The sequence below is a fragment of the Podarcis tiliguerta genome (genome assembly GCF_965153285.1).
Source record: "Podarcis tiliguerta genome assembly, chromosome: 3".
NCBI lineage: Eukaryota > Metazoa > Chordata > Lepidosauria > Squamata > Lacertidae > Podarcis > Podarcis tiliguerta.
In genome coordinates, this window is record NC_139536.1 from 1,946,284 (window position 1) to 1,972,568 (window position 26,285).

Genomic DNA, 26,285 nt, shown 5'->3' on the forward strand with positions numbered 1-26,285 from the left:
AGACATCACCTTGCCAACAAAGGTCCGTATAGTTAAAGCTCTGGTTTTCCCAGTAGTGATGTATGGAAGTGAGAGCTGGACCATCAAGAAGGCTGATTGCTGAAGAATTGACGCTTTTGAATTATGGTGCTGGAGGAGACTCTTGAGAGTCCCATGGACTGCAAGAAGATCAAACCCATCCATTCTGAAGGAAATCAGCCCTGAGTGCTCACTGGAAGGACAGATCCTGAAGCTGAGGCTCCAAGACTTTGGCCACCTCATGAGAAGAGAAGACTCACTGGAAAAGACCCTGATGTTGGGAAAGATGGACGGCACGAGGAGAAGGGGACAACAGAGGACGAGATGGTGGGACAGTGTTCTCGAAGCTACCAGCATGAGTTTGACCAAACTGTGGGAGGCAGTGGAAGACAGGAGTGCCTGGCGTGCTCTGGTCCAGGGGGTCACAAAGAGTCGGACATGACTAAACAACAACAACAACAACATTGTTGTGTGCAACCCCAATCTCCGAGGGGCGAGAAATTCCAGGGATGCCTCCGCTTTCCTGGGGTCCGGTGTCCGTGGAAGGAAAGGTCAGCAGAGGCTGCGGTGTTTTCAAGATACATCACTTTCTTTGCACATATATGCACCTTGAGCTCAGGACTGGGAGGAACGGGCTCACCTCTGAAAGGGTACTGAAATATACTCAGATTTGAGTGTTGATTTCATGCTCTTTATTTCAGCTCATGGTCCACAGTGAGTGAGTTTCCCCCAAAAACCTCTGGCATCCACTGTTTCGTGGGGCCACAATGGCGCAAAAACATGGTTACAAAGCACAGAGCCACATGGATCCTCAGGGTTTTTGCATTGGGTAAAGGTAAAGGGACCCCTGACCATTAGGTCCAGCCGTGACCGACTCTGGGGTTGCAGCGCTCATCTCGCTTTACTGGCCGAGGGAGCCGGCGTACAGCTTCTGGGTCATGTGGCCAGCACGACTAAGCCACTTCTGGTGATCCAGAGCAGCAAACAGAAATGCCGTTTACCTTCCCACCAGAGCGGTACCTATTTATCTACTTGCACTTCGTGCTTTCGAACTGCTAGGTGGGCAGGAGGAGGGACCGAGCAACGGGAGCTCACCCCGTCGCAGGGATTCGAACCGCGACCTTCTGATCAGCAAGCCCTAGACTCTGTGGTTTAACCCACAGCGCCACCCGCATCCCATCCAATGAGCAAAGGAACCCCTTAATCAAGCAGGACTCGCCGACCACATTTTGAAACAGGCTTTTACCTATTTTGTTTTGTCAATTTTGCTCCAGTGGAGAATATCCTGGTTTTCTGTAACTCCATTTTAGCAAACTCCTTTCCTATTGCATGAACTCTGTGTGGTCTCAGATCATCCTAAACACTCTGACACCGAGAGCTTGAACATCAATCTACCAAAGGAGGCTTCAGAGAAACCTGAGGACCTTTTGGAGACTGTTTGATAAGTGGCAGGAATGGGGGTGAGAATTCTGCTTTCTTTGAGTAACTCAATTGGGAACAGGAGGATAGCAAGCTTGGGGTGGCTAGGATGTGACCATGTCATTCTGCAAATGTTACCCTTTGTGGCCTTGCAGAAGGACCCCTTAGGGTGCAGGTGCCAATTAAGATGAGCATGCAAGATAAACAAGAATGTGAAAGGGATCAAACACATAGTTACAAAAGTCCAATTAAGATTGGGGTTTGGAACAAAGGCAACTTCAATGCTCAGCTCTGATAAATGATAAGGTCATGTGTCTTCCATTCTGCTTTCATCTGGGTTGTAAGGGATTCTCTGGGTTGTAAGGTTGGCAGGAGCAGGGACCGAGCAACGGGAGCTCACCCCATCGCATTAAGATATAGAATCGTAGAATGGTAGAGTTGGAAGGGACCCTGAGGGTCATCTAGTCCAACCCCCTGAGATGCAGGAATCTCAGCTAAAGCATCCATAACAATTTGTAATCAAACTATTCAAGTACGCAACGACCGCCGCTATAATCTTAGTGGCTCAGAAATGGAAATCCCAATAAATCCCAACTTGGATTGGCAAACAAAATGGAGTGGCAGACAAAAATGTTTGAATACATAGAATTGGCGAAATTGACTTATAGGATTCGGAACCAAAAAGAAGCAAAGTTTGAAAAGGATTGGAGTAAATTTGTTGAATATATATGGAGTAATTGCAAGAATTTAAAAACTGTAGCAGGATTAATATAAATCTTGTGATGTGGATGGAGTGTAAATAAGAAACTGTAAGAAAATGGTATGAAAACCATTGAAGGGATGGAAGGAAGTCCGGGCGCAATAAGGCGCAGGGTAAATAAGAAGACATACAATTTTCCGAATGTGGGAGTGTTTGTTTTGTTTGTTGTTGTTACGAAAAAGCAATGGAGGGTATTTGAAAAAAATAAAGGAAAAATAAATAAAGCATCCATGACAGGTGGCCACCCAACCATGTGAGAAACTGCTTCCGTCCCGAAGCATAAAAGATGCACCAAACACGTCTCCTTTTATTTGGAGAGGGCGTGTGAGAATTTCTCAAAACCTGGCGTCCTTAGCAGAAATCCCCGGTGATGTCAAGATCCCAGGCCTTCCGGCGCTTTTATTTGCGTGTCGAGGTCCCCAGGGCCTCCCCAATAAGTCACACATCACACAGAATTTTTGTTTAAGATTTTTGGCATAATTTTGGCCACAACTTTATTGAAATACAAATTTGTGAGTGGTTGCTTAGGCATTGGTTGTGACTATCTGCCCCCACCATGGGGGACAGACTGACATTCCACACGATGCGAAAGTCAGAATAGGGGAATACACTTGGGGGTTACGCGGAGCAGGGAAACTGCCCTCACTCCAAATGCAACCAGGAGCTCATTGCTATGGCCCAAGCCCCCTTGACAGAGTGGACAAGCAATAGTTAGCCCCCAATTCCTTTAACTGAATCCCTTGCAGCAGCAGCATTAGAGAGGCAGGCACAGCCAATCCATGCCCCTCAACCAACCAAACCATAAACCAATGCCTAACCGCAACCTTACAAGTTGTGACGATTTGCAGTAGGCAAAAACCAAATGGCCCCAGCCAATCAGCCAGATGGACAAAATTCCTACCGGGCCCCTGTCCCAAGAGCAGACGACCCCATGACACGCATAGCAAGGTCAAAGCAAACAACCTTATTCTAGGGAGGGGGGGACGGGCAATCCGATGCACGGGCGAAAAGAGGAAGCCCTAGCCTCGTCCAAGGAGTTTTAGCATTTCTGGCTGTCAATCAACAAATGGCAACATTAACTTCTTCCCAACAACAAGGGAAGCCCCAATCGCATCAGTGGCCAACGGTCAATTAGCCCGCCCCCAACTTTGGAGTGTCCTGGCGGCCCCCACCGCAGCACGTGCTCTCCATGAAGGAGAACACGCTTTCCTTCCAACGTGTCCAAAATGTCCCCTGCATTGGGGCCGAGGTCTTGCAGGCTAGAGGTGTTGAGCGAGCCGGTGTCCCTGTGTGTGTTTTATTACAGTCCATGAACGACACACACAGATGCTTGATAAAGGCGATCGGCTTACCAGGATGCTCTCCAGATAAAGGGGTGACACATGATCCCCGTCTGAATCATTCATACACCAATGTTCTTTTCGCGTGGCTTTGTGGCGGAACGTCATTTGCCGCTGATCGCCTGGTGGCTAATTAACTTGCAATATGATCTGAGTCCCCTCTCTGCCCCACGGCAGCCGGCCACCAGGCCTCCTATTCCGAGGGCAACCTTATTTTTTGCTCAGTTGCTGAGCAGCAGGAAAACAGCTGAGCAACCGTGGAGTGAAGAAATTTCCCTTCCTAAAGGAAAAGGGGCGACATTGCCGCAAAGCTTCTTTTTTTGTGTAATTTTTATTAAGTTTTTCTCTTTTACATTTTAGAATATTCTTTTAAACAACCTTAACATATCAGTGATTTCCCTTCTTCTCTTTCCATGGTTCAGTTTGCATGCCATAGTTCCCTGCATATTTTACATAAACTAAAACATTCAGTGGGATGTGAGTGGCACTGTGGGTTAAACCACAGAGCCTAGGACTTGCCAATCAGAAGGTCAGTGGGTCGAATCCCCGTGAAAGGGTGAGCTCCCGTTGCTCAGTCCCTGCTCCTGCCAACCTAGCAGTTCGAAAGCACATCAAAGTGCAAATAGATAAATAGGTACCTCTCCAGTGGGAAGGTAAACAGCATTTCTGTGCACTGCTCTGGTTCGCCAGGAGCGGCTTAGTCATGCTGGCCACATGACCCGGAAGCTGTACACCGGCTCCCTAGGCATGTAAAGCAAGATGAGCGCCGCAACCCCAGAGTCAGCCACAACTGGACCTGTCAGGGAACTGCCATCAGAGCTGGAGGCGGAGAGAAGGCTCCAGAGGGATGCCGGAGAGGGTCCCAGTAGGGAGAGAGGCAGCCCATCCGCTGGGGAAGGAAATCAGCGTAACACCAGTGGAGAAGGGGGGCAGATGGGGGAATCGGAGAGGTGGCTCCAGGACTCCTCGCCGGAGACCAGCGGAGAGAGTACGGGTACTCCGCTGCCCACACCCTCCCTGCACAGAAGACTTCCGCACAGGGAGAGTAGGAAGAGACTGGGTGTCAAACAGCTTTTATGTTGGAAAAGGTTCAAGAAACGCCCACTGACGGATTCTGCCAGCGACTGAGGCAGCCACGAAGCTTGAGGCTGTCCAGACAGAAAGGGTTCAACCAGGTAACCTAGCCAGGAGTGGCGGCAACTTACGCACGAGCAACCCCTAGAACCATTACAGGACCTAACGGTCAGGGCCCCTTTACCTTTACCTTAAAACATTCAGTATTCCATTTTTACATCCATCAAAACTTATTTTACGCATTTGAATTTATCTTAAAGTTGCCAATGTTTGGAAATGTACACAATTTTCACCCATATATTCAATAAACATTTTCCAGTCTTCTTTAAACGTATACTCTTGTTCTCTTATTCTGTAACTTAAGTCTGCAAGATGCACATATTCCATCAGTTTAAATTGCCATTCTTCTTTGGCTGGGACCTCGCTCGTCTTCCATTTTGGGGCTAACAAAACACGGGCCGCAGTAGTGGCATGCATAAATAACCTTTTTTGACACCTGGGAATTTCCATCTGAATTATCCCCAACAAAAAGGACTCTGGGTTGTTTTTGATTTCCCCCCGAAAAGTTCTTTTAAACATTTTTTTCCAATTCATTATAAATTATTTCCCAATATTCTTTTACCCTTTTATGGGTCCACCACATATGATAAAACGTACCCTCAGTCTCATTGCTTCTTCAGCACTTATCTGATTCAGTCTTACGCATTTTAGCAAGTCTGCTCGGAGTTAAGATACCACCTGTAAATCATTTTCAGTTCTCTTTCAAGGAGTAACATTATGTGAATTTCTGATCGCCCTTCCAAAGTTCCCCCCAGAGATTCAGATCTATATTAAGTCCTATATCCAGAGCTGGATTTACGTATAAGCTAAACAAGCTGCAGCTTAGGGCCCCATTCTCTTGGAGCCGCCCCCCAAAAAAATTAAAGGAAAAGAAACGCTGGATGTACATTTCCAAAATATAAGATAAAAAACAAATAAAATAAAACCTACATACAGCAACAGTGTTTTGTGTTGTTTATGGATCCATTAGGTCCATAAATTACCATATAGCATATATTCAACACAGATCCTGAAGCTGAGGCTCCAATACTTTGGCCACCTCATGAGAAGAGAAGACTTCCTGGAAAAGACCCTGGTGCTGGGAAAGATGGAGGGCACAAGGAGGAGGGGACGACAGAGGACAAGATGGTGGGACAGTGTTTTCGAAGCTACCAGCATGAGTTTGACCAAACTGCGGGAGGCAATGGAAGACAGGAGTGCCTGGCGTGCTCTGGTCCAGGGGGTCACGAAGAGTCGGACATGACTAAACGACTAAACAACAACATATATTCAACACAAAACAGCGACAATTTGTTATTGACAAAGGACAGCTAGACATATAAAGGGCCCCATTACCTTCAGTAGCTTAGGGTCTAATCAAACCAAAATCAGGCCCTGTTTAGCACAGTATAGTCTAAAACTATATTTTGAGGTTTTTATGCCTCTTGTCTTTTATATTTATTGTCCTCTTTTATCTTAGAATATTTTCATTGCTGTGTTGTTATTCTCTTTTTATGACACCTACAGAGATGATTTCATGAGGCATCTCATGAATATAATTCATAAGCTGAATAATGGATGAAAGTACTCAGACCAGGACTAGACAAATGAAACAGAAGAGGCCGTCAAGGATGCATAAATCATAGAAGTGTAGAGTTGGAAGGGACCCCAAGAGTTATTTAGTCCAACCCCCTGCAATGCAGGAATCTTTTGCCCATTGTTGAATTCGAACCCATGACTCTAAGGGTCTCGTGCTCTACCTACTGAGCTTTCCTGCTGTGTCAGGACTGATCTAAAAATAGGCAGGTTTCTCTCCACAGTGAGAATAGGATGCTGTAGATGGTCCTTATCTCTGAGTAGGTTGGCTAAGATTTATAAGACAGAATCAGATAAGTGTTGGAAGTGTGAAGAAGTAGAGGGAACATTCCTCCACATGTGGTGGACATGTAAAAAGGTAAAAGGGAATTAGGAAATGATTTATAATGAATTGAAAAAAAGGTTTAAAAATTACTTTCCCGAAGAAACTACAGTCCTTTTTGTTGGGGATAACCCAGACTGAAATTCGCAGGTGTCAGAAAAGGTTATTGATGTACACAACAACTGCAGCCTGGGTTTTGTTAGCCAACTGAAGAGGATTGGCAAATTAAGTTGACAGAATATGCACAACTTGCCGACTTAACATATAGACTAAGAGAGCAAGAAGAACATACATTTAGAGAAGATTGGAAAACATTGATTGAATATATGGAAAGCCACTGTACGCCGCTGAAAACGCTGGCAGCATTCCGATATATTCAACAGAGTAAATAATTTTTGATGGATGTAAAAGTGGGAAATTGATTTGAATGGTTAGTAAAATATGCAGGGATGTGAAATGAACCATGGAAAGAGAAGAAGGGAAGTCATTGGATACGCTAAGGTTTGTAAAATGTTTGTTTGAAATGGCAAAAGAGGAAACTTAATTAAAATTATTATATATGTATAAAAGAAAGATCAAGGAAGAAAAGAGAAAGCGAGAGCGAGAACAGGATGTTGGACTAGATGGGCCATTGGGCCTGATCCAGCGGGGCTGCTCCTATGTTCTTATGGAAACCACAGGGGGTGAGAGTGTTCCTTTTGGGCTCAAATCCTGCTTCTGGGTTTCCTATTGGGGCACCTGGTTCACCACTGTGAGAACAATATGTTAAACTGCTTGGATGTCAAATCCAACTCGATGGTGTAACATTGGAAAATGTCAATCACTTCTCCTACCTGGGCAGTTATCTTTCCACAAGGGCCAACATTGATGCCAAAATCCAGCATTGCCTGAGCTCTGCGAGTGCGGCTTTTTCCCAATTGAAGTGCAGAGTGTTTGAGGACTGGGACATTTGCAGGGAAACCAAAATGCTTGTTTACAAAGCTGTTGTACTACCAACCTATATGGTTGTGAAACCTGGACCACTTATAAACGCCATCTCCAACTCCTTGATAGATTTCATCAACGGTGTCTCTGAAAATTTTAACACATCACTTGGGAAGACAGGTGAACTAATACCAGTGTACTGGAAGAAGCAAAGATCACCAGTGTTGAAGCAATGATTCTTCAACATCAACTTCGTTGGGCTGGTCATGTTGTGCGGATGCCTGATGATCGTCTTCCAAAGCAACTACTCTATTCCGAACTTAAAAATGGTAAGCATAATGCTGGTGGTCAACAAAAGAGGTTTAAAGACTGTCTCAAGGCAGATCTTAAAATATGTAGTATAAACACCAACAAATGGGACACACTGGCCTTCGAGCGCTCCAATTGGAGAACAGCTTCTACCAAAGGTGTCATGGGCTTTGAAGACACTCGAACTCGGGACGCAGGGGAGAAATGTTCTAAGAGGAAGGCATGCTTGGCAAACCCTCACCGTGATGAACTCCTGCCCAGAAACCAATGTCCCCACTGTGGAAGGATGTGTGGATCCAGAATTGGCCTCCACAGTCACTTACAGACCCACTGTGAAAACCGTGCTCATGAAAGACAATCTTACTTGGCTACGAGGGGTTGCCAAAGAAGGAGAAAGAAGAAGATTGGGGCATCTGGTTTGCCACTGTGAGAACAATATGCAAGACTTGCCCGCCCAAATGTTTGTGCCCCTGGTCATTGCGAAAGGGTTTATGCCTCCCATATCTGGTGGGAGAAAGCTTGATGTTTTCCAGACCCAGGGATTACTTTTCATGCTTCTTCCACATGATTGTGGAAAAGCAGCATCCCAAAAGCAATTAAGCAGCAGCTTTCAAACTAAGAGGGACGCGGATGGCCTGGAGCCTAGGACTTGCCGATCAGAAGGTCGGCCGTTCGAATCCCCGCGACAGGGTGTGCTCCCGTTGCTCAGTCCCACCTCCTGCCAACCTAGCAGTTCGAAAGCAGGTCAAAGTGCAAGTAGATAAATAGGCACCACTCCAGTGGGGAGGTAAACAATGTTTCCGTGCGCTGCTCTGGTTCGCCAGAAGTGGCTTAGTCCTGCTGGCCACATGACCCGGAAGCTGTATGCCGGCTCCCTCGGCCAGTAAAGCGAGGTGAGCGCCACAACCCCAGAGTCAGTCATGACTGGTCAGGGGTCCCTTTACCTTTGAACTAAGAGTGCATCTGGGGAAGAGGGAAATGGTTAATACTACAGTGGGTGGGATCTCTGCACACCAAGCCCCTCACCCACCATTAACCAGGTATGAGGGAAGGCAGAAAGTTCGAATCCCGTTTCCCGAAGCAACAGAGAGGTTGGATTTCTTCTCCTTTGAGTGCTGCAGCAGTGTGGCACGAAAACAAAGCCATTGCCTGGTCCTTTTGTCCCAGAAACAAAATCTCAGTAGAATGCACCTCCTTTGTGTAAAATTCCCTCCTCGGGGCCTTCAGAGACCCAGGGGGTTCCTGATCTATGCTGCTTTGTTAGCAGGAACCTAATATGAGAGTCAGATGTCAGATCATGTGGAAGAAAGTACAGAGAGCCAAGTGTCACCTATGATGGTGGTGGATAAATGAGGGATCTCGCCAACAAAGGTCCGTGTAGTTAAAGCTCTGGTTTTCCCAGTAGTGATGTACGGAAGTGAGAGCTGGACCATAAAGAAGGCTGATGATCGCCGAAAAATGGATGCTTTTGAATTATGGTGCTGGAGGAGACTCTTGAAAGTCCCATGGACTGCAAGAAGATCCAACCTCTCCATTCTGAAGGAAATCAGCCCTGAGTGCTCACTGGAAGGACAGATCCTGAAGCTGAGGCTCCAAGACTTTGGCCACCTCATGAGAAGAGAAGACTCCCTGGAAAAGACCCTGATGTTGGGGGAAATGGAGGGCGCAAGGAGAAGGGGACGGCAGAGGACGAGATGGTGGGACAGTGTTCTTGAAGCTACCAGCATGAGTTTGACCAAACTGCGGGAGGCAGTGGAAGACAGGAGTGCCTGGCGTGCTCTGGTCCAGGGGGTCACGAAGAGGCGGACACGACTAAACGACTAAGCAACAACAACAAATGCAGGGAAAGTGCCTTCCTGATCTCAATAGGCAGGGAGTTCCAAAGATCACCCCTTTTTTTGCAAATGTGGAACGAGAATTATGTGGCAGCGCTGGTTCTGCAGATTGGAGCGGTCAAGTGGGCATGTATTGGGTCAGAATATTTCGTAGGTAAACTAGCCCCAAGTTGCTCGGGGCTCTGTATACTAATAGTAACATGTTGAACTAGCAAATTCGCTGCCAGTGCAGATCTCTGAGCACAGATGTTATAAGCTGATGCACTCTTGCTCCTGGCAGCAATCTGCACTAATCGTAGCTTCCAGATCAAGCTCAAGGGAAACCCCACATAGGGTGTGCTGCAATTATGCAGTCTTGAATTAACCAACCCCTGAACTACTGTGGCCAAGCAATTCAGGCCCAGGTGCAGTTGTAGCTGTCATACCAATTTGCACTTGGTACGAGTTGCTTTCATGCATGCTTTTTAATTTTTTTATTTACTTTATTGCAAAACAATTTACATAAAAAACATGAACAAACTATCACCATACCCACAGAACAACTAGACATTAACTAACAGCATATCATTTAACATCACAGATGCTTTTGACTTCTAATCTACCTCATTGTACATTTTACACATTGTTGGTCTATACCCACTTCCTTGTCGTCCCTGCCCCCCGCCCCCCAGTTACGTATCAAGAGAAATTTTGCTTTTATAATTTCCTTGTTATTCGAGATTCAGTCTAAATTTGTCAGGAAATTTGCATTGTCACAGTACTTTTAAAGATGTCCTTTAAATATTGCCCAATCTTTACTCACTTTCTGGTTTGAGTTTCCTCTTGTTCACCCAGTCATTTTTGCAAATTCCATATATTCTGTCATCTTCGCTTGCCGGTCAATTTTTCACGCACACTTTTCACTCGTGTATGCGTTATGTGACACAGGTACTGCCTTGCAAAATTGGCAGAAGCGTGATATTTCTTGCTCCATAGTTTGCATTTCGTTTTTGGAATGTCCAAAGTAGGTCGGTTCGCCTTTAAATGGAAACTCGATCCAATTCCACCTGTTTCCCCAAACAAAAAAATAAATAAAATCATAACACTGCGATAGACGACAAATAATAAAGACCAGATTTCCCTGGGGGATGACTCAGTGCTCTACCTGCACGGCCATTTGGATTCCTGGGAGGTCCACAAAAATCACAACCTGAGTGGCTTTCCAGCTGCTGCTGCCTGAAGCAATTCACCCGAAGTACCTCTGCTCCCCTGTGCCAGACTGAACAGACTTACAGGTTGCTACAGAAAATCTCAGGAGGCCTCTTCAGACTCTACCTTTTAAGAATCGCTTGACAGGAAGTTCTCCCAGAGAAGAATGCCGAGGACATTCTGCAGCATTTATGTGCCTCATTATCCTCCTCAAGTCCATTTTTTTGTGGGGATCTATGAATCTTGCACAGCAATCCTGCCAGAAGGAATATGTTCTTCGCACTACAAAAGCGAATAAAAAAAAAGTGTGAAATGCCAAATAGAAACGAGAATGCGTGAAAAAACGCCCGCAGCTAATGAAGATTGCCATGTTCTTTGTAGTCTCCAAATTAATTGGGAAGTACAGGAATAACAGAATCAGTTGGAGATGGTTGCAAAGAAAGATATTTAATTTTTTATAAAAAGTTCCACCAGGCAGCTTGGAGATCTAATTTTGAAAAGACGGTTTAAAACAAGGTGAGAGAAGGCGCTCTGTCATGGCTCAGATTAGCAGTTGTGGAAATGCAATTTCCGCATGTTTTAATTTCTTTCCATTTTTAAAATTAATTTTTATTGATTTTAACATATAAATTGCAAAATGTACCACAAAACTTATCACTTATACAATCTTTTTAGACTTCCATCAGCACCTCTGATGATCCACTTCTTTTTTAATCACTTCTTATGCATTTCTTAACTTTATATTGCCTTTACATCTCTTAACATATCATCCCCCCTTCTCCATTTTTGCAATACTTCCAATAATACTCCTCACAAAACTTCTTCCAAACCTACAAACGTCGTCTGATCTTCACAAATACTTTTCAAATAGTCTGTAAATTTACTCCAGTCTTCCGTGAATTTCCGGTCCCGCCGGTTTCGAATCCTTCCTGTTAGTTTATCTAGTTCTGCATAGTCCATTAACTTCATCCTTCGTTCATCAATTGTCGGTATTTCTTCTTGCTTCCATTTTTGGGCCAGTAATATTCTTGCTGCTGTTATTGCATATAAAAAGAGCTTACATTCCTTTCTATTTATATCACTCCCCACAATGCCCAGTCAAAATGCTTCTGGTTTCTTTATGAATGTATATTTCAACATTTTTTTCATCTCATTATATATCATCTCCCAGAAGCATTCCACCTTTTTACATTCCCACCACATGTGATAAAATCTTCCCTCTTTTTCTTTACATTTCCAACATTTATTACTGACTTTATACATTTTCGCTAAATTGACAGGTGTAATATACCATCTATACATCATTTTCATCACATTTTCTTTTAGGGCATTGCATGCAGTAAATTTTAAACCTTCTTTCCATAATTTTACCCAATCACTCAGCTGTATATTATACCCAAAATCTTTGGCCCAGTGAATCATATGTTTTAATTTCTTTCCAAGCAGGAAGGATGGCTGCTCTGACCTGCCTCACTCTTTACCGCTATTACGCCTTAAATCATTGATTTCCCCCTTTCCCAAGCCAGACCTGTGATTGTTTTGCTTGTTAACCACAAACAGCATTTAATGACGGAGGGATCCCTGTTCTCAGACGCTTCCTTAGCGGGTACCTGGAAAGTGAGGTTAATGAAAGCTGTACATTCACTCGCCCCCTTGGTTCAGGAGTGAGACATCAAATGCCGCCAGCATTCCGGGCAAAATGGAACTGTAAATCTTTGCTAACCTTTGCTGGCAAGGAGGCAGAGATTCAGGCGAGGGGGAAACCAGAGTGCTTTGTGTTCGAATTGTTGGCATCGCTTGCGCCGTCAGCAAGAACAATGAATGCTACTTGTCCAGCAAACTGTAGTTTATTCAGGAATGCAGGACTGCATCTGAAAGAGTCTGCGGTATAGTTCAAGCTATGGTTTTCCCAGTAGTGATGTTTGGAAGTGAGAGCTGGACCATAAAGAAGGCTGATCGCCGAAGAATGAATGCTTTTGAATTCTGGTGCTGGAGGAGACTCTTGAGAGTCCCATGGACTGCAAGAAGATCCAACCTCTCCATTCTGGAGGAAATCAGCCCTGAGTGCTCACTGGAAGGACAGATCCTGAAGCTGAGGCTCCAAGACTTTGGCCACCTCATGAGAAGAGAAGACTCCCTGGAAAAGACCCTGATGTTGGGAAAGATGGAGGGCACAAGGAGAAGGGGACGACAGAGGACAAGATGGTTGGACAGTATTCTCAAAGCTATGAACATGAGTTTGACCAAACTGCAGGAGGCAGTGGAAGACAGGAGGGCCTGGCGTGCTGTGGTCCAGGGGGTCATGAAGAGTCGGAGACGACTCAACAACAACAACAACAAACACCACCCCCATCGTTCTGCCTGGACCCTGAGATCCAACTCCGAGGGCCTTCTGGTGGCTCCTTCGCTGTGAGAAGCCAAGTTACAGCAAACCAGGCAGAGGGCCTTCTCGGTAGTGGCACCCGCCCTGGGGAACGCCCTCCTACCAGATGTCAAAGAGAAGAACTACTACCAGACTTTTAGAAGACAACTGAAGGCTGCCCTGTTTAGGGAAGCTTTTAATGTTTAATAGACTATTGTATTCTAATATTCTGTTGAAAGCCGCCCAGAGTGGCTGGGGAAACCCAGCCAGATGGGCAGGGTATAAATAATAAATTATTATTATTATTTATACCCTGTTCTCTATCCCAGTCTCTCCTGACCTTCTGAAGGGGCCTTTCGAAATTGACAGGTGCAATGCTGAATTTCCAGCTGCAATTCAATAATAATAATAATAATTTATTTATACCCCGCCCACCTAGCTGGGTTTCCCCAGCCATGCTGGGCGGCTCCCAACAGAATCAAAAGCACAATAAAACATAAAAAACTTCCCTGAACAGGGCTACCTTCAGATGTCTTCTAAAAGTCAGTTGTTTATTTCCTTGACATCTGAAGGGAGGGCATTCCACAGGGCAGGTGCCACCACCAATAAGGCCCTCTGCCTGGTTCCCTGTCACCTCACTTCTTGCTGGGAGGGAACAGCCAGAAGGCCCTCGGAGGTGGACCCCGGTGTCTGGGTTGGAGACGCTCCTTCAGGTATACTGGACCGAGGCCATTTAGGGCTTTAAAGGTCAGCACCAACACTTTGAATTGTGCCCAGAAACATACTGGGAGCCAGTGTAGGTCTTTCAAGACCGGTGATATATGGTCTCGGCGGTCGCTCCCAGTCACCAGTCTGGCTGCTGCATTCTGGATTAGTTGTAGTTTCTGGGTCACCTTCAAAGGTAGCCCCACGTAGAGAGCATTGCAGTAGTCCAAGCGGGAGATAACCAGAGCATGCACCACTCTGGCGAGACAGTCCATGGGCAGAAGGGGTCTCATCCTGTGTAGAGATGGAGCTGGTCGACAGCTGCCCTGGACACAGAATTGACCTGCACCTCCATGGACAGCTCTGAGTCCAAAATGACTCCCAGGCTGCGCACCTGGTCCTTCAGGGGCACAGTTACCCCATTCAGGACCAGGAAGTCCCTGACACCCGCCCACCTCCTGTCCCACAAAAACAGTACTTCCACCCATTGCTCCTTACTGCCATTGCTCCTTCAAAGGCTCCCCTCCCAGGGCTGCCTTTCTGCCCTACATTTAACAAGGAGCAGGAAAGCGCAGGCTCTTCAGTGTTGTTCTTAAAATATTAATATGCATTCGCCCCTCTTCCTTTTTCCTTTCGAAAGGAAAACGATGTCTAAGAAACCCAGAGAGATTGCACTGCGCAGAGGGGATAATTTGGAGCGAAGGCGAACTTGCATGCTTTTAAATTTTAAAAAGGATCAGATATTTATGGGAGGAAGGAAAACATCTGAAGTTCCATTAAGTTACGGGGAAAGAGATGATATAGCATGAGGCCGGAACCAGTGCAGAGAGAATGGACATGAAAAAGTCAGGTGTCCTTCCTTGATATTGCTGACAACTGTGTAGGCCAATGTAAATTTCAATAGTGGGAGTGGTCCCTACTCACAAGTCGATAGTCAATAGTGACAAAAACTAAACGCTTTAAAAATTAGGTAAGGAACCAAATGGCATATAATACTGTTTTATAATTTATGATTGTTAAGGATCAACATTATTGTCGAGTGAAAAAGAGAAAATCTTTGCAACGAATTATTGTGTTATACATATCCTTATGAGTTTGAGTTTGTAATCTCTGTTAGAGTTTGTAATCTCTGCTTGAGTTTGTAATTCTTGTCAGAATACATACTTTTGAATGGATTAGTTTTTGTTACTATTGACTATCGACTTGTGAGTAGGGACCACTCCCACTATTGAAACTTACATTGGCCTGAGTTCTTGGGGTGCTTTTTTCTTGCTATATTTAATAACAGGAACTTATTTGACAACTGTGTAGGGCCACAGCTGAGGGGAAGATATTCCAACACAATGTCTCCACTGTGGAAGGACGCGTGGGTCCAGAATTGGCCTCCACAGTCACTTACAGACTCATTGTTAAAACCATGTTTATGGAAGACAATCTTACTGGGCTACGAGTGATCGAAGAAGAAGAGGAGGAAGAAGAATAAGATGATGATGTTGAAGAAGAAGAAGAAGAAGATGATGATGATGATGATGATGAAGAAGATGATGATAAAAAAGAAGAAGAAGAGGAAGAAGAATAAGATTATGATGTTGAAGAAGAAGATGAAGAAGAAGAAGATGATGAAGAAGAAGAGGAAGAAGAAAAAGAGGAGGAAGAAGAAGAATAAGAGGAGGAAGAAGAATAAGATGATGATGTTGAAGAAGAAGAAGATGATGATGATGATGAAGAAGAAGATGATGATGATGATGAAGAAGAAGATGATGATGAAGAAGAAGAAGAGGAGGAGGAAGAAGAAGATGATGATGTTGAAGAAGAAGATGAAGAAGAAGAAGAGGAAGAAGAGGAAGAAGAGGAAGAGGAAGAAGAAGGGCTGGGCGTCTGGGGTAGCCAGTGTAAGAACAGGATGCGGGACTAGATGGGATCCTTTGGGCCTGATCCAGCACCTTATGTCCTCATATTCTCTTTGCAGACATGTTGAACCACTGCTTATATCTAACTAGAACATCTCTACCGGTAAAGTAGGCATTGCTTCTCCCTCATGGCAGCCAAAGGCAGAGGTTGCCCAGAGGTGTTGTCTCTTGCCTGACTGTATAAACTTAGGTTCATCTAATCCAAATGCCATTGATTTTCTAATTTGCAGTGTGGAACAGCTCTTTGAAGGCTCCTGGGTGCTCTTTTTCAGCCTCATGGACCTGAGGAGAAGAGAGTATGGTGTAAACACCTGCCTAGGAATTGTAGGGCTCTAAATCTCAGGTTCTCCATTATGGAGGTTCAGTGTCCTTGAATTCTACTCAATATTGATCCAAACTAAATTCCAACACAGGGATGCGGGTGGCGCTGTAGTCTAAACTACTGAGCCTACGGTTTGCCAATCAGAAGGTCGGTGGTTCGAATCTGCGCAACGGAGTGAGCTCCCATTGCTCTGTCCCAGCTCCTGCCAACCTAGCAGTTCGAAAGCACACCAGTGCAAGTAGATAAATAGGTACCACTGCAATGGGAAGATAAACGGCATTTCCATGCTCTCTGGCACTTGCCATGGTCCTCCGTGCACCAGTAACGGTTTAGTCCTGCTGGCCACATGACCCGGAAAGTTGTCTGTGGACAGACATCGGCTCCCTCGGACTTTGATTCGACTTAACAGTCCAGGGGTCCTTCGGCTCTCGCGCATGCTCAGAAGCACTAAATCGTGCTTTGTGCATGCTCAGAAGCGCCGAATCATGTTACACGTGTGCACAAACGTGGTGCTGTGGGTTGCGAACATGCCTTCCGCATGGATCACGTTCGCAACCCGAGGTTCTACTGTACTTGTTTTCTCTGAAGGAACAACCCAAACATCAGGAACCTGCTGCTTGTTTCTTTCACACAGAGAAGCTTCCAGAAGCCTCTTGAATAAATTAGAATAGGAAAGGTCTCTACACAACAATACTTTCTGCACTCAGAAATGCAAACTGACTTTCCAGCCCTTGGGGTGTGAGGTCAGCAGGTCACCAACTGCTTCACCTGCATGTTTTCCCTGCAATGATGCAGGGAGTACAAGTGCAGTTCTTCTAAGCTACATACCATGATACGCAACACATAGTTAAACTATGGAACTCCCTGCCACAGGAGGCAAGGAAGGCCACCAACCTGGAGGCTTTAAAAGAGGATTAGATCAATTCATGGAGGAGGAGAGGGCTATTGATGGCTAGTAGCCAGCATAACTATGCTCTGCCTCTGCAGTTGGAGGCAGCGATACCCCTGAATATCAGTTTCTGGGAACCACAGGAGGGGGGAAGTCCTTCTCTTGTGTTTGAATCCTGCTTGTGGGTTTCTCACTGGGGCATCTAGTTGGCCACTGTGAGAACAGGATGCTGGCCTAGCTGAGCCATTGGCCTGATCCCACAAGGCTCTTATCTTCTTATTGTGAAATATAGACTGTAAGACTTTTAGAATATGCCATTATGGGTTCCAAAACTTCCCTCTTCCCTCAGCTTAGGAAATACCACATGTTTAGTAAGTAAAACATTTTAAAATTCTGCTTCTTCTTCTTGAAAATGATTTACTTACAAATGTTCCAAAGGTCAGATTCATGTGCTGTTCCATACACCAGTTGGAAAGGTTGCACAGGCAGTAAAACTTAGTTCCATAGTGGTGAAAGTTCCTAAATTATTGGTACAGGAACACAAGAGTGGCTTGTGAGAGCCATGGGGTTGAGGTGGAGAGGAAGTGACCTAGGCTAAGCCTGGCAGGACAGCTTACTCTATGGTATTAACCCCTTCAAGCATTAATTGGCCTTAAGCCTGTTGGTTATATGAGGCTAGTTATCCCACGCGTCTGACAGCGCTGCTTCTGAAGACCAATTGCTGGAGGGGAGAGTTGCTCTTGTGTTCAAGTCCTGCTTCCGGGTTTCCCATTGGGTCATTTGATTGGACAGGATGCTGGTCCAGATGAGCCATTGGTCTGATCTAGCTGGTTCTTCTTATGTTCTTACATTGGCTACCTGTGTGCTGATATTTTTTGCCTTGATCTTTTCTCAGAGAACGGTTTTGCTTTCTTCCTAGGTCTTGGGAGTTCTGAGTGTTGAAAGGTCTCTTTAGATTTGAAGGTTCATTATTGTTCCACAAGATGTGTATTTCTTTAAAGGCCAGAGCAAGTAACGTGACCTAGTTTTACAGCTGTGAAGCAGTATAGCAGGTGCTGTTAAGTTGTGGTAATTAAGCTGTTGGGTGTGGTATATAAAGAGCAGCATATAGCTCTCTCAGTACCCTGGTGGATGGATCATGCTTATTCATATGCTGTAATTTTTTAAGACAGCGTTTTAAAAAGCAGAGACATCACCTTGCCGACAAAAGTCAGTATAGTTAAAGCTCTGGTTTTCCCAGTAGTGATGTATGGAATGAGAGCTGGACCATCAAGAAGGCTGATCGCCAAAGAATGGATGCTTTTGAATTATGGTGCTGGAGGAGACTCTTGAGAGTCCCATGGACTGCAAGAAGGTCAAACCAATCCATTCTTCAGGAAATCAGCCCTGAGTGCTCACTGGAAGGACAGATCCTGAAGCTGAGGCCAAAGTGGTGGCCAAAGTCTTGGAGCCTCAGCTTCAGGATCTGTCCTTCCAGTGAGCACTCAGGGCTGATTTCCTTAAGAATGGATGCGTTTGATCTTCTTGCAGCCCATGGGACTCTCAAGAGTCTCCTCCAGCACCAGAATTCAAAAGCATCCATTCTTTGGCGATCAGCCTTCTTTATGGTCCAGCTGTCACTTCCTACATCACTACTTATTAAAACCTAGCAAAGGTTATTTTTCGTTTCTTGATTGTGTGGTCTCCCCAGCACGCTTTCAGCAGCGCAACTAATCTGCAAAATAACCAGCACTGAGGTCTGTCTGGCGCACCCCACCAGAAGGGGAATGTGGGGGTGTCTGAGTCCCACATCGCTCTGAGGATCCTCACAGCCTTTTCTTGTTGCTTCCTAGGCTCATCGGAACGTTCCAGATGGTCTTGCAGAAGGTGGTGGAGGAAGGGCAGCTGGAGGTGACGGACACCTTGATCGATGATAACAACGCTTCCATCCGGGTAATTGTGGTCAAGTGATGCATGAAGTGACCTGGGACCCTCAGGATGTGTCCGAAAATTGAAGGTGCTTTGGGTGGGTGGGGGGACGCGAGTGGCGCTGTGGGTTAAACCACAGAGCCTAGGACTTGCCGATCAGAAGGTCGGCAGTTCGAATCCCTGCGACAGGGTGAGCTCCTGTTGCTCAGTCCCTGCTCCTGCCAACCTAGCAGTTCGAAAGCACGTCAAAGTGCAAGTAGATAAATAGGTACCACTCCAGCGGGAAGGTAAACGGTGTTTCTGTGCGCTGCTCTGGTTCGCCAGAAACGCCTTAGTCATGCTGGCCACATGACCCGGAAGCTGTACGCCGGCTCCCTCGGCCAGTAAAGCGAGATGAGCACTGCAACTGCAGAGTTGGCCACGAATGGACCTAATGGTCAGGGGTCCCTTTACCTTTACCTTGGGTGGGGGGACAATGGCAAATCTCAAACCCACCACTGGAGACACTCTCAGAAGACCCCATTGAATTTCAGCAGGGACAAATGTGGGGTTCTGCACTTAGATAATGATGACGGTGATGATAATTAATAATAATTGTACCCCATGCATCTGACTGGGTTGCCCCAGCTGCACAAATATAGTAGCTGAACCAATGGAGTCAAATTCCAAGGAATGAAATTTTGACTAAACATTAGGAAGAACTTTCTGACAGAGGTCCTTCTCGGTGGTGGTGCCCATCCTGTGGAATGACCTCCCATCAGATGTCAAAGAAATAAACAACTACTGTCACACCTCAGGTTACAGATGCTTCAGGTTGCATTTTTTCGGGTTACGGACATGCTGAAACCCAGAAGTACCGGAACGGGTTACTTCCAGGTTTCGGGGGGTCTCGCATGCTCATAAGTGCTAAATCACATTTTGCGCATGTGCAGATGCACCAATGTGGGTTGCGAACGTGCATCCCACACGGATCAGGTCTGCAACCTGAGCGTCCGCTGTATCTGATGTTTAGAAGACATCTGAAGGCAGCCCTCTTTAGGGAAGTTTTTAATGACTGATGTTTGAATGTATTTTTAATCACTTGTTGGAATCCGCCCAGAGTGGCTGGGGAAACCAAGCCAGATGGGTAGGATATAAGTAATAAATAATGATGATGATGACAGTAAAACTTCCTTGAAAGGTGGTACATTCTCCTTCCTTGGAGGATTTTCAGCAGAGGTTGGGTGTCCACCTGCCGGGGATTCTTTACCTGCGATTCCTGCATTGCAGGGGTTGGACTAGATGACCGCTGGAGTTCCCTTCCAGTTGTACAGTGCTATGTTTCTATGATTCTCTCACCCTCTCGCTTTACAGTTATGGGTTGACATTTACCTCCTTCCCTCCCAGCCCTTTGCAGGCCTGCAGGCTGTTTCCTTCTGCCTCTTACAAGACCGTCTGTTGCTTTCAGGATGTGTGTTTGGAAAACAATGGGGGTTTTGCTTTTCAAGGGTTTCCTGAGAGCGCTTTCAAAGCCCATTGAGGTTTTGTGAGCGCTCGAACCAATGCTTGCAAATCCCCGGGAGTTTTCAAGGTGAACAGATAAGTGTTTATCTGCCCCCCCCCCAACTTATCTCACGGCGAGACCATAGTTATTCATTTCCCAGAACGAATATTTCTTTTTCATTTCAAAGAATTGATACACTTGAGTGTAAGGGTGGGAAAAACAAGTTGCAAAGTGGTTTGCTAAAATAATAAAAAAGTCAGGGAAAACAGTTAAAAGCAGCTGTTTAAGACATTCAGAAATGATTAAAATCAGCAATAAGCTAAAGAAGAGGTTAACATTCTGCATATCTGGGTTGGCTTGCCTAAACAGAAATGTTTTTAGCAGGTGTCAGGAGGAGTACAGCGAAAGTGCCTGTCTGATGTCCATGTGCAATGAAATAATGTCATTAAAAAGCATTTATAATGTGGACTAGCATCTTGGTAAAAAATATGAATGCCAAGAGCCTTAGAAAACTGTCAAGTCTTGACCGCACTTACAACAAATTTCCTACTCTTTAAGACATGATAATGTGGAGACTGCAGAAGACCACAGGATCTATACCAGCTTTGTGGGGAAATGTCACTTTGCTATGTACAAAGTTTCTGTTGTGCAAATCGACCTTTAGTTCCTTTTGAAGAAGCACACACACACACAATTGCTGTGTGGGTCTTGCTGAGCTGCCAGAATGGCCTTGCGGCCGCTGGGTCCCTTGCCACATGAACTTTTTTTCCTGCATCACACTGAGGACTAGCGACTTGGTTCAAGCCTTGCGGTTCCCATCATCCAGTCATTCATTGCATTTATATCCCGCCATTCCCTCCGAGGGAGTTCAAGGTGGCGACCACGGTTCATCCCCTCCTCATTCAACGCCCACAACAACCCTGCGTGGTAGGCTAGGGCAGAGAGGCAAGGCTGATTGAGGGACTTGAACCCTGATCTCTCCCAGTCTGGGCCCAGCTCCCTACCACGACACCAGCTCTCTCATTCCAGCAACTGGGACTTTAAGCAAACGACCGGATTCAGATGTGTGGGGTATTTTTTATTTATTTCTGTACAACTGTACAGAAATGCCTGCCTTGCGCTATGCAGTAACCGTGGCAACCACACAAAAGAAGGGGAAAGCGCGTCAGGCACAATCCTCTTGGTTTTTCTGGCTTCCAGTTTGTGGCACTGCTCAGGTGAGCTGCATCTAAGCTGGCCAGAGAAACCGAGGTTTCATCAGCTGTGGCTGGGGGACGGGGAGAAATGTTTTGCTGAGCAGATAAATTGAATGGTGCTTGTCCACAAGACCCCAATATAACCCCCCCCCCAAAGTGGGTGAGACCTGTAGCCCCGACACAAGACTTCTGTTTGCCCCCCACCCAGCATCTCAGGTCATATATATATATTATATTATATTATATTATATTATATTATATTATATTATATTAATTTACATTTCAAAATATTCATTTAAACAACCTTAAATCAACGACTTCCCTTCTCCTCTTTCCGTGCTTCGCATACCACACATCCCTGCATATTTTACACAAACTAAACCATTCGGTAATCCATCTACACTGTTGAATTTACCTTAATGCTACCAGTGTTTTTAAATAAACACACAATTTTCACCCATATATTCAGTAAACATTTTCCAGTCTTCTTTAGACATGCATTCGTCTTGTTCTCTCACTCTATATGTTAAATCTGCAAGGGTATTCCGTCAATTTACGTTGCCATTCTTCTTTGGTTGGGACCTCGCTCGTTTTCCATTTTTGGGCTAACCGAACATGGGCCGCCGTTGTAGCATACATAAATAACCTTTTTTGACACCTGGGGATTTCCCCAACAAAAAGGCTTCTGTTGTGGGTTTGGTTTTTTTTGAAAGTTGGCTTTTAAACATCTTTTTCAATTCATTATATATCATTTCCCAATACTCTTTTACCCTTTTACAAGTCCACCACTATGATAAAATGTACCCGCAACCTCATTACATGTTTGTAGGCTTCTTCCCATAATGGGCCACTGAGAAAACAGAATGCTGGACTAGATGGGCCATTGGCCATATAGTGGACGCTCGGGTTGTGAACATGATCCGTGCGGGAGGCACGTTCGCAACCTGCAGTGTTCGCAACCCGCAGTGTCGCATCTGTGCATGTGCAGGTTGCGATTCAGGGCTTCTGTGCACGCGCAAAGTGTGATTTAGTGTTTCTGCGCATGCACGACCGCCAAAACCCAGAAGTAACCTGTTCCGGTACTTCCGGGTTTCGGTGCGTCTGTAACCCGAAAAAACGCAACCTGAAGCGTCTGTAACCCGAGGTATGACTGTTGTTCTTGTTTAGTCATTTAGTCGTGTCCGACTTTTCATTACCCCCTGGACCAGAGCACGCCAGGCACTCCTGTCTTCCACGGCCTCCCACAGTTTGGTCAAACTCATGCTGGTAGCTTCGAGAACACTGTCCAACCATCTCGTCCTCTGTCGTCCCCTTCTCCTTGTGCCCTCCATCTTTCCCAACATCAGGGTCTTCTCCAGTGAGTCTTCTCTTCTCCTGAGGTGGCCAAAGTATTGGAGCCTCAGCTTCAGGATCTGTCCTTCCTGTGAGCACTCAGGGCTGATTTCCTTCAGAATGGTGAGGTTGGATCTTCTTGCAGTCCATGGGACTCTCAAGAGTCTCCTCCAGCACCATAATTCAAAAGCATCCATTCTTTGGCGACCAGCCTTCTTTATGGTCCAGCTCTCGCTTCCATACATCACTACTGGGAAAACCATAGCTTGAACTATACGGACCTTTGTTGGCAAGGTGATGCCTCTGCTTTTTAAGATGCTGTCTAGGTTTGTCATTGCTTTTCTCCCAAGAGGTATGACTGTAGTCTCTCCCTATGTTCTTATGCCCCATATCTTGTGCCGTCAGCTACGGTAAGAGGCATCCAGTTCCTCTCCTGCTGAATGTCTCCTACTGAAAGTCCCTTCCTGTCCTTTGCTGGAAGAGGCCAGCTCGGTGTCCCACTGCCCTGTCAGTGAGCTACAGAAAGGTTGAGTGAGTGGGGAGCAGCGGAGCCTTCTTCCCGAGGCACTTACGTGGCAGGAACACACCCTCTCAGGTCCAATTCGGGTGGCGCTTGCTGAAAGCTGCCTGGCCAAAATGAGACGTGAGAAGGAAGAGGGAGGCAGAACGACACGGGAAACAGACCAGTAAGTGCAGGGGGTCAACAAACATTTTCAGCAGGGGACCGGTCCACTGTCCCTCAGACCTTGTCGGGGGCCGGACTATATTTTGGAAAAAAATATATGAATGGATTCCTATGCCCCACAAATAACTCAGAGATGCATTTTAAATAAAAGCACAGAATCTACTCATGTAAAAACACCAGGCAGGCCACACAAATAATCCAGAGATGCAGCTTAAATAAAAGCACACATTCTACTCATGTAAAAACACACTGATTCCCGGACCGTCTGTGGGCCAGATTGAGAAGGCGATTGGGCTAGATCCACCCCCTGGGCCTTAGTTTGCCTACCCATGAGTAAGTGTGTTGTCGGTTCCTCTGTTGCAGACCAGCATCTCCCTCGAGATCAGGTACCAGGCCATGGATGGCACCGTCGGGGCTTGGAACGACAACGAGTTCTTGGAGAGTCCCAACGCACCCTCTGAGGGAGACCCCCATGAGATGGACGTCCTGCTGCCCCCACAGCGGCAGTCTCCCAGCAAGACCAGCGCCGCAGAGAGGGCTCTCCGGAGGTAAGGAGACGCACCTTCTGAAATGCAACTCACAAGGCAGGGACCCTGTTAAGGGAAAAAAATCTGGGGTGAGAGACTACTCAACAGCCCTGTTCGTCGGGGTGCAAGTCCCCTGCGGGTCCATGCGGTCAGTAAAAAAAGGAAGTTCCAGCCAAGTAATTTGGAGCAAAACAGCGGACAGTAGACCACAGTCTTTATTGTTGTGCAACAGGACCCCACAGGAGTAAGAACCCCGAGCTTGGGGTGACATCCTCTTTTAAAACTTCCCTCTTTCCCCCAGAATACACTTTGAGCATCATCACTGATACATCATCACTATATCACTGGCATGTCACAAATGGGGAGGGGTATACACAGGGTAGGGACACAGGTGGCGCTGTGGGTTAAACCACAGAGCCTAGGGCTTGCCGATCAGAAGGTTGGTGGTTCGAATCCCCGCGACGGGGTGAGCTCCCGTTGCTCGGTCCCTGCTCCTGCCAACCTAGCAGTTCGAAAGCACGTCAAAGTGCAAGTAGATAAATAGGTACCACTCCGGTGGGGAGGTAAACAATGTTTCCATGCGCTGCTCTGGTTCGCCAGAAGCGGCTTAGTCATGCTGGCCACATGACCCGGAAGCTGTACGCCGGCTCCCTTGGTCAGTAAAGCGAGATGAGCGCCACAACCCCAGAGTCGGCCACGACTGGACCTAACGGTCAGGGGGTCCCTTTACCTATACAAGGGTTACACAAGTTCAACATTAGGTCACTTGATCAGACCCCTTTCCCAACACCATCAGCGAAAGAACAATAAAGCTCTTGACATCTTCTTGCCCTCAGGACTTGTCTGGAGATGGGCTTTCAGAACACCTGACTTGCTCAACTGCCTCTGCGGATGTCCAGTGCTGCCCCCCTGGTCATTCCCTGGGGGGGGGGCATGTCTGTGCTCTCATGCTTGGAGAATTATGGCGGGGATGCCCTGTTCCTGCTGCCTATAGGACTTCCTGCTCCTTGGTTAATGGAGGGAGGTGGAGCGCAAATTCACCTTTCTTTAAGGGTTAAAATGGCATTGGAATGAGGAGAGTCGGTTAAAGTATGGATTTTCTATGAATTTATAAAGCCAGGTGTCTCCCCTTAGCTGTCAAGTCGAAATGCATATTATTCAGGCATAATATTTGTAACATTGTAACAACTTTAAAGATGTGCCCCCCCCCCAATGTCATTTCCGTAACAACCCAAATGCCTGGGGCTGGGTGTTTGGCTTCACTGTCAACCAGTAGGACCTCGAGGGAGGGAGGGAGGGAGGGAGGGAGGAAGGAAGGAAGGAAGGAAGGAAGGAAGGAAGGAAGGAAGGAAAGATAGAATCATAGAATCAATTGTTGAGGTGGAAAAAACGCCCATATTGCTCATAAGGAATTTCCCCTTGTGGGTTCCAGGACAGAGGCTCACACCAGATTTTATTCAGTACGGTCATACCTCGGGTTACAGACGCTTCGGGTTGTGTGATTTTGGGTTGTGTACTGTGCCGAACCCCGAAGTACCAGAACGAGTTACTTCTGGGTTTCCCCACTTGCGCATGCGCAGAAGTGCTAAATAGCACTTTGCACATGCGCAGAAGCAGCGAATTGCAACCTGTGCATGTGTGGACGCGGCGCTGCTGGTTGCGGACGCTGCGGGATGCGAACGTGCTTCTCGCATGGATCACCTTTGCAATCCGAGCGTCCACTGTACAGCACAAGTGCATTTTTCACGGGGGTTCAGTTCTGAGAGCCCCGCATGCATGCAGCTAAGGTCATGCATGGTGCTTTCCAAATTGCTCCTATGCGTAGGGCATGGGGGGGGAGGGGCTTTCTCACAGCAGCCCAGTTTGCCAGAAAACTAATCTGACGAAATCTGCAATTGAGATTCCTCCTTTTTTTTCACCACTCATTTCTACTTCTGCAGAGCTTGCCAGATTAACCACGGTCGCTCCTTTTTCATCCATTCCTGGCAGCAGCATCCTGCCTGCCTGCCTGCCTTGTTTTCTTCCTTCTCATAATTTTGCTGGAAGTGTCAGTCCCGTATTCTTCTCCAGAGGAGGAAGGAATCCTGCCATGGTCCAGTGCAAGGGAGACCAGACTAATAAAGGAACAAATCAGGGTGTTCC

General features: G+C 46.2%; 1 protein-coding gene across 1 annotated transcript in view; it reads left to right on the forward strand.

Moving 5' to 3' along the window:
• Positions 1-26,285, forward strand: part of OTOF (otoferlin) — a 184,791-nt gene that overhangs the window by 46,843 nt on the left and 111,663 nt on the right. Inside the window, exons 4-5 of the mRNA XM_083432494.1 lie at positions 18,845-18,944; positions 23,980-24,164. Coding sequence (XP_083288620.1) covers positions 18,845-18,944; positions 23,980-24,164 — 285 coding nt within the window. The remainder of the gene's footprint in view (positions 1-18,844; positions 18,945-23,979; positions 24,165-26,285) is intronic.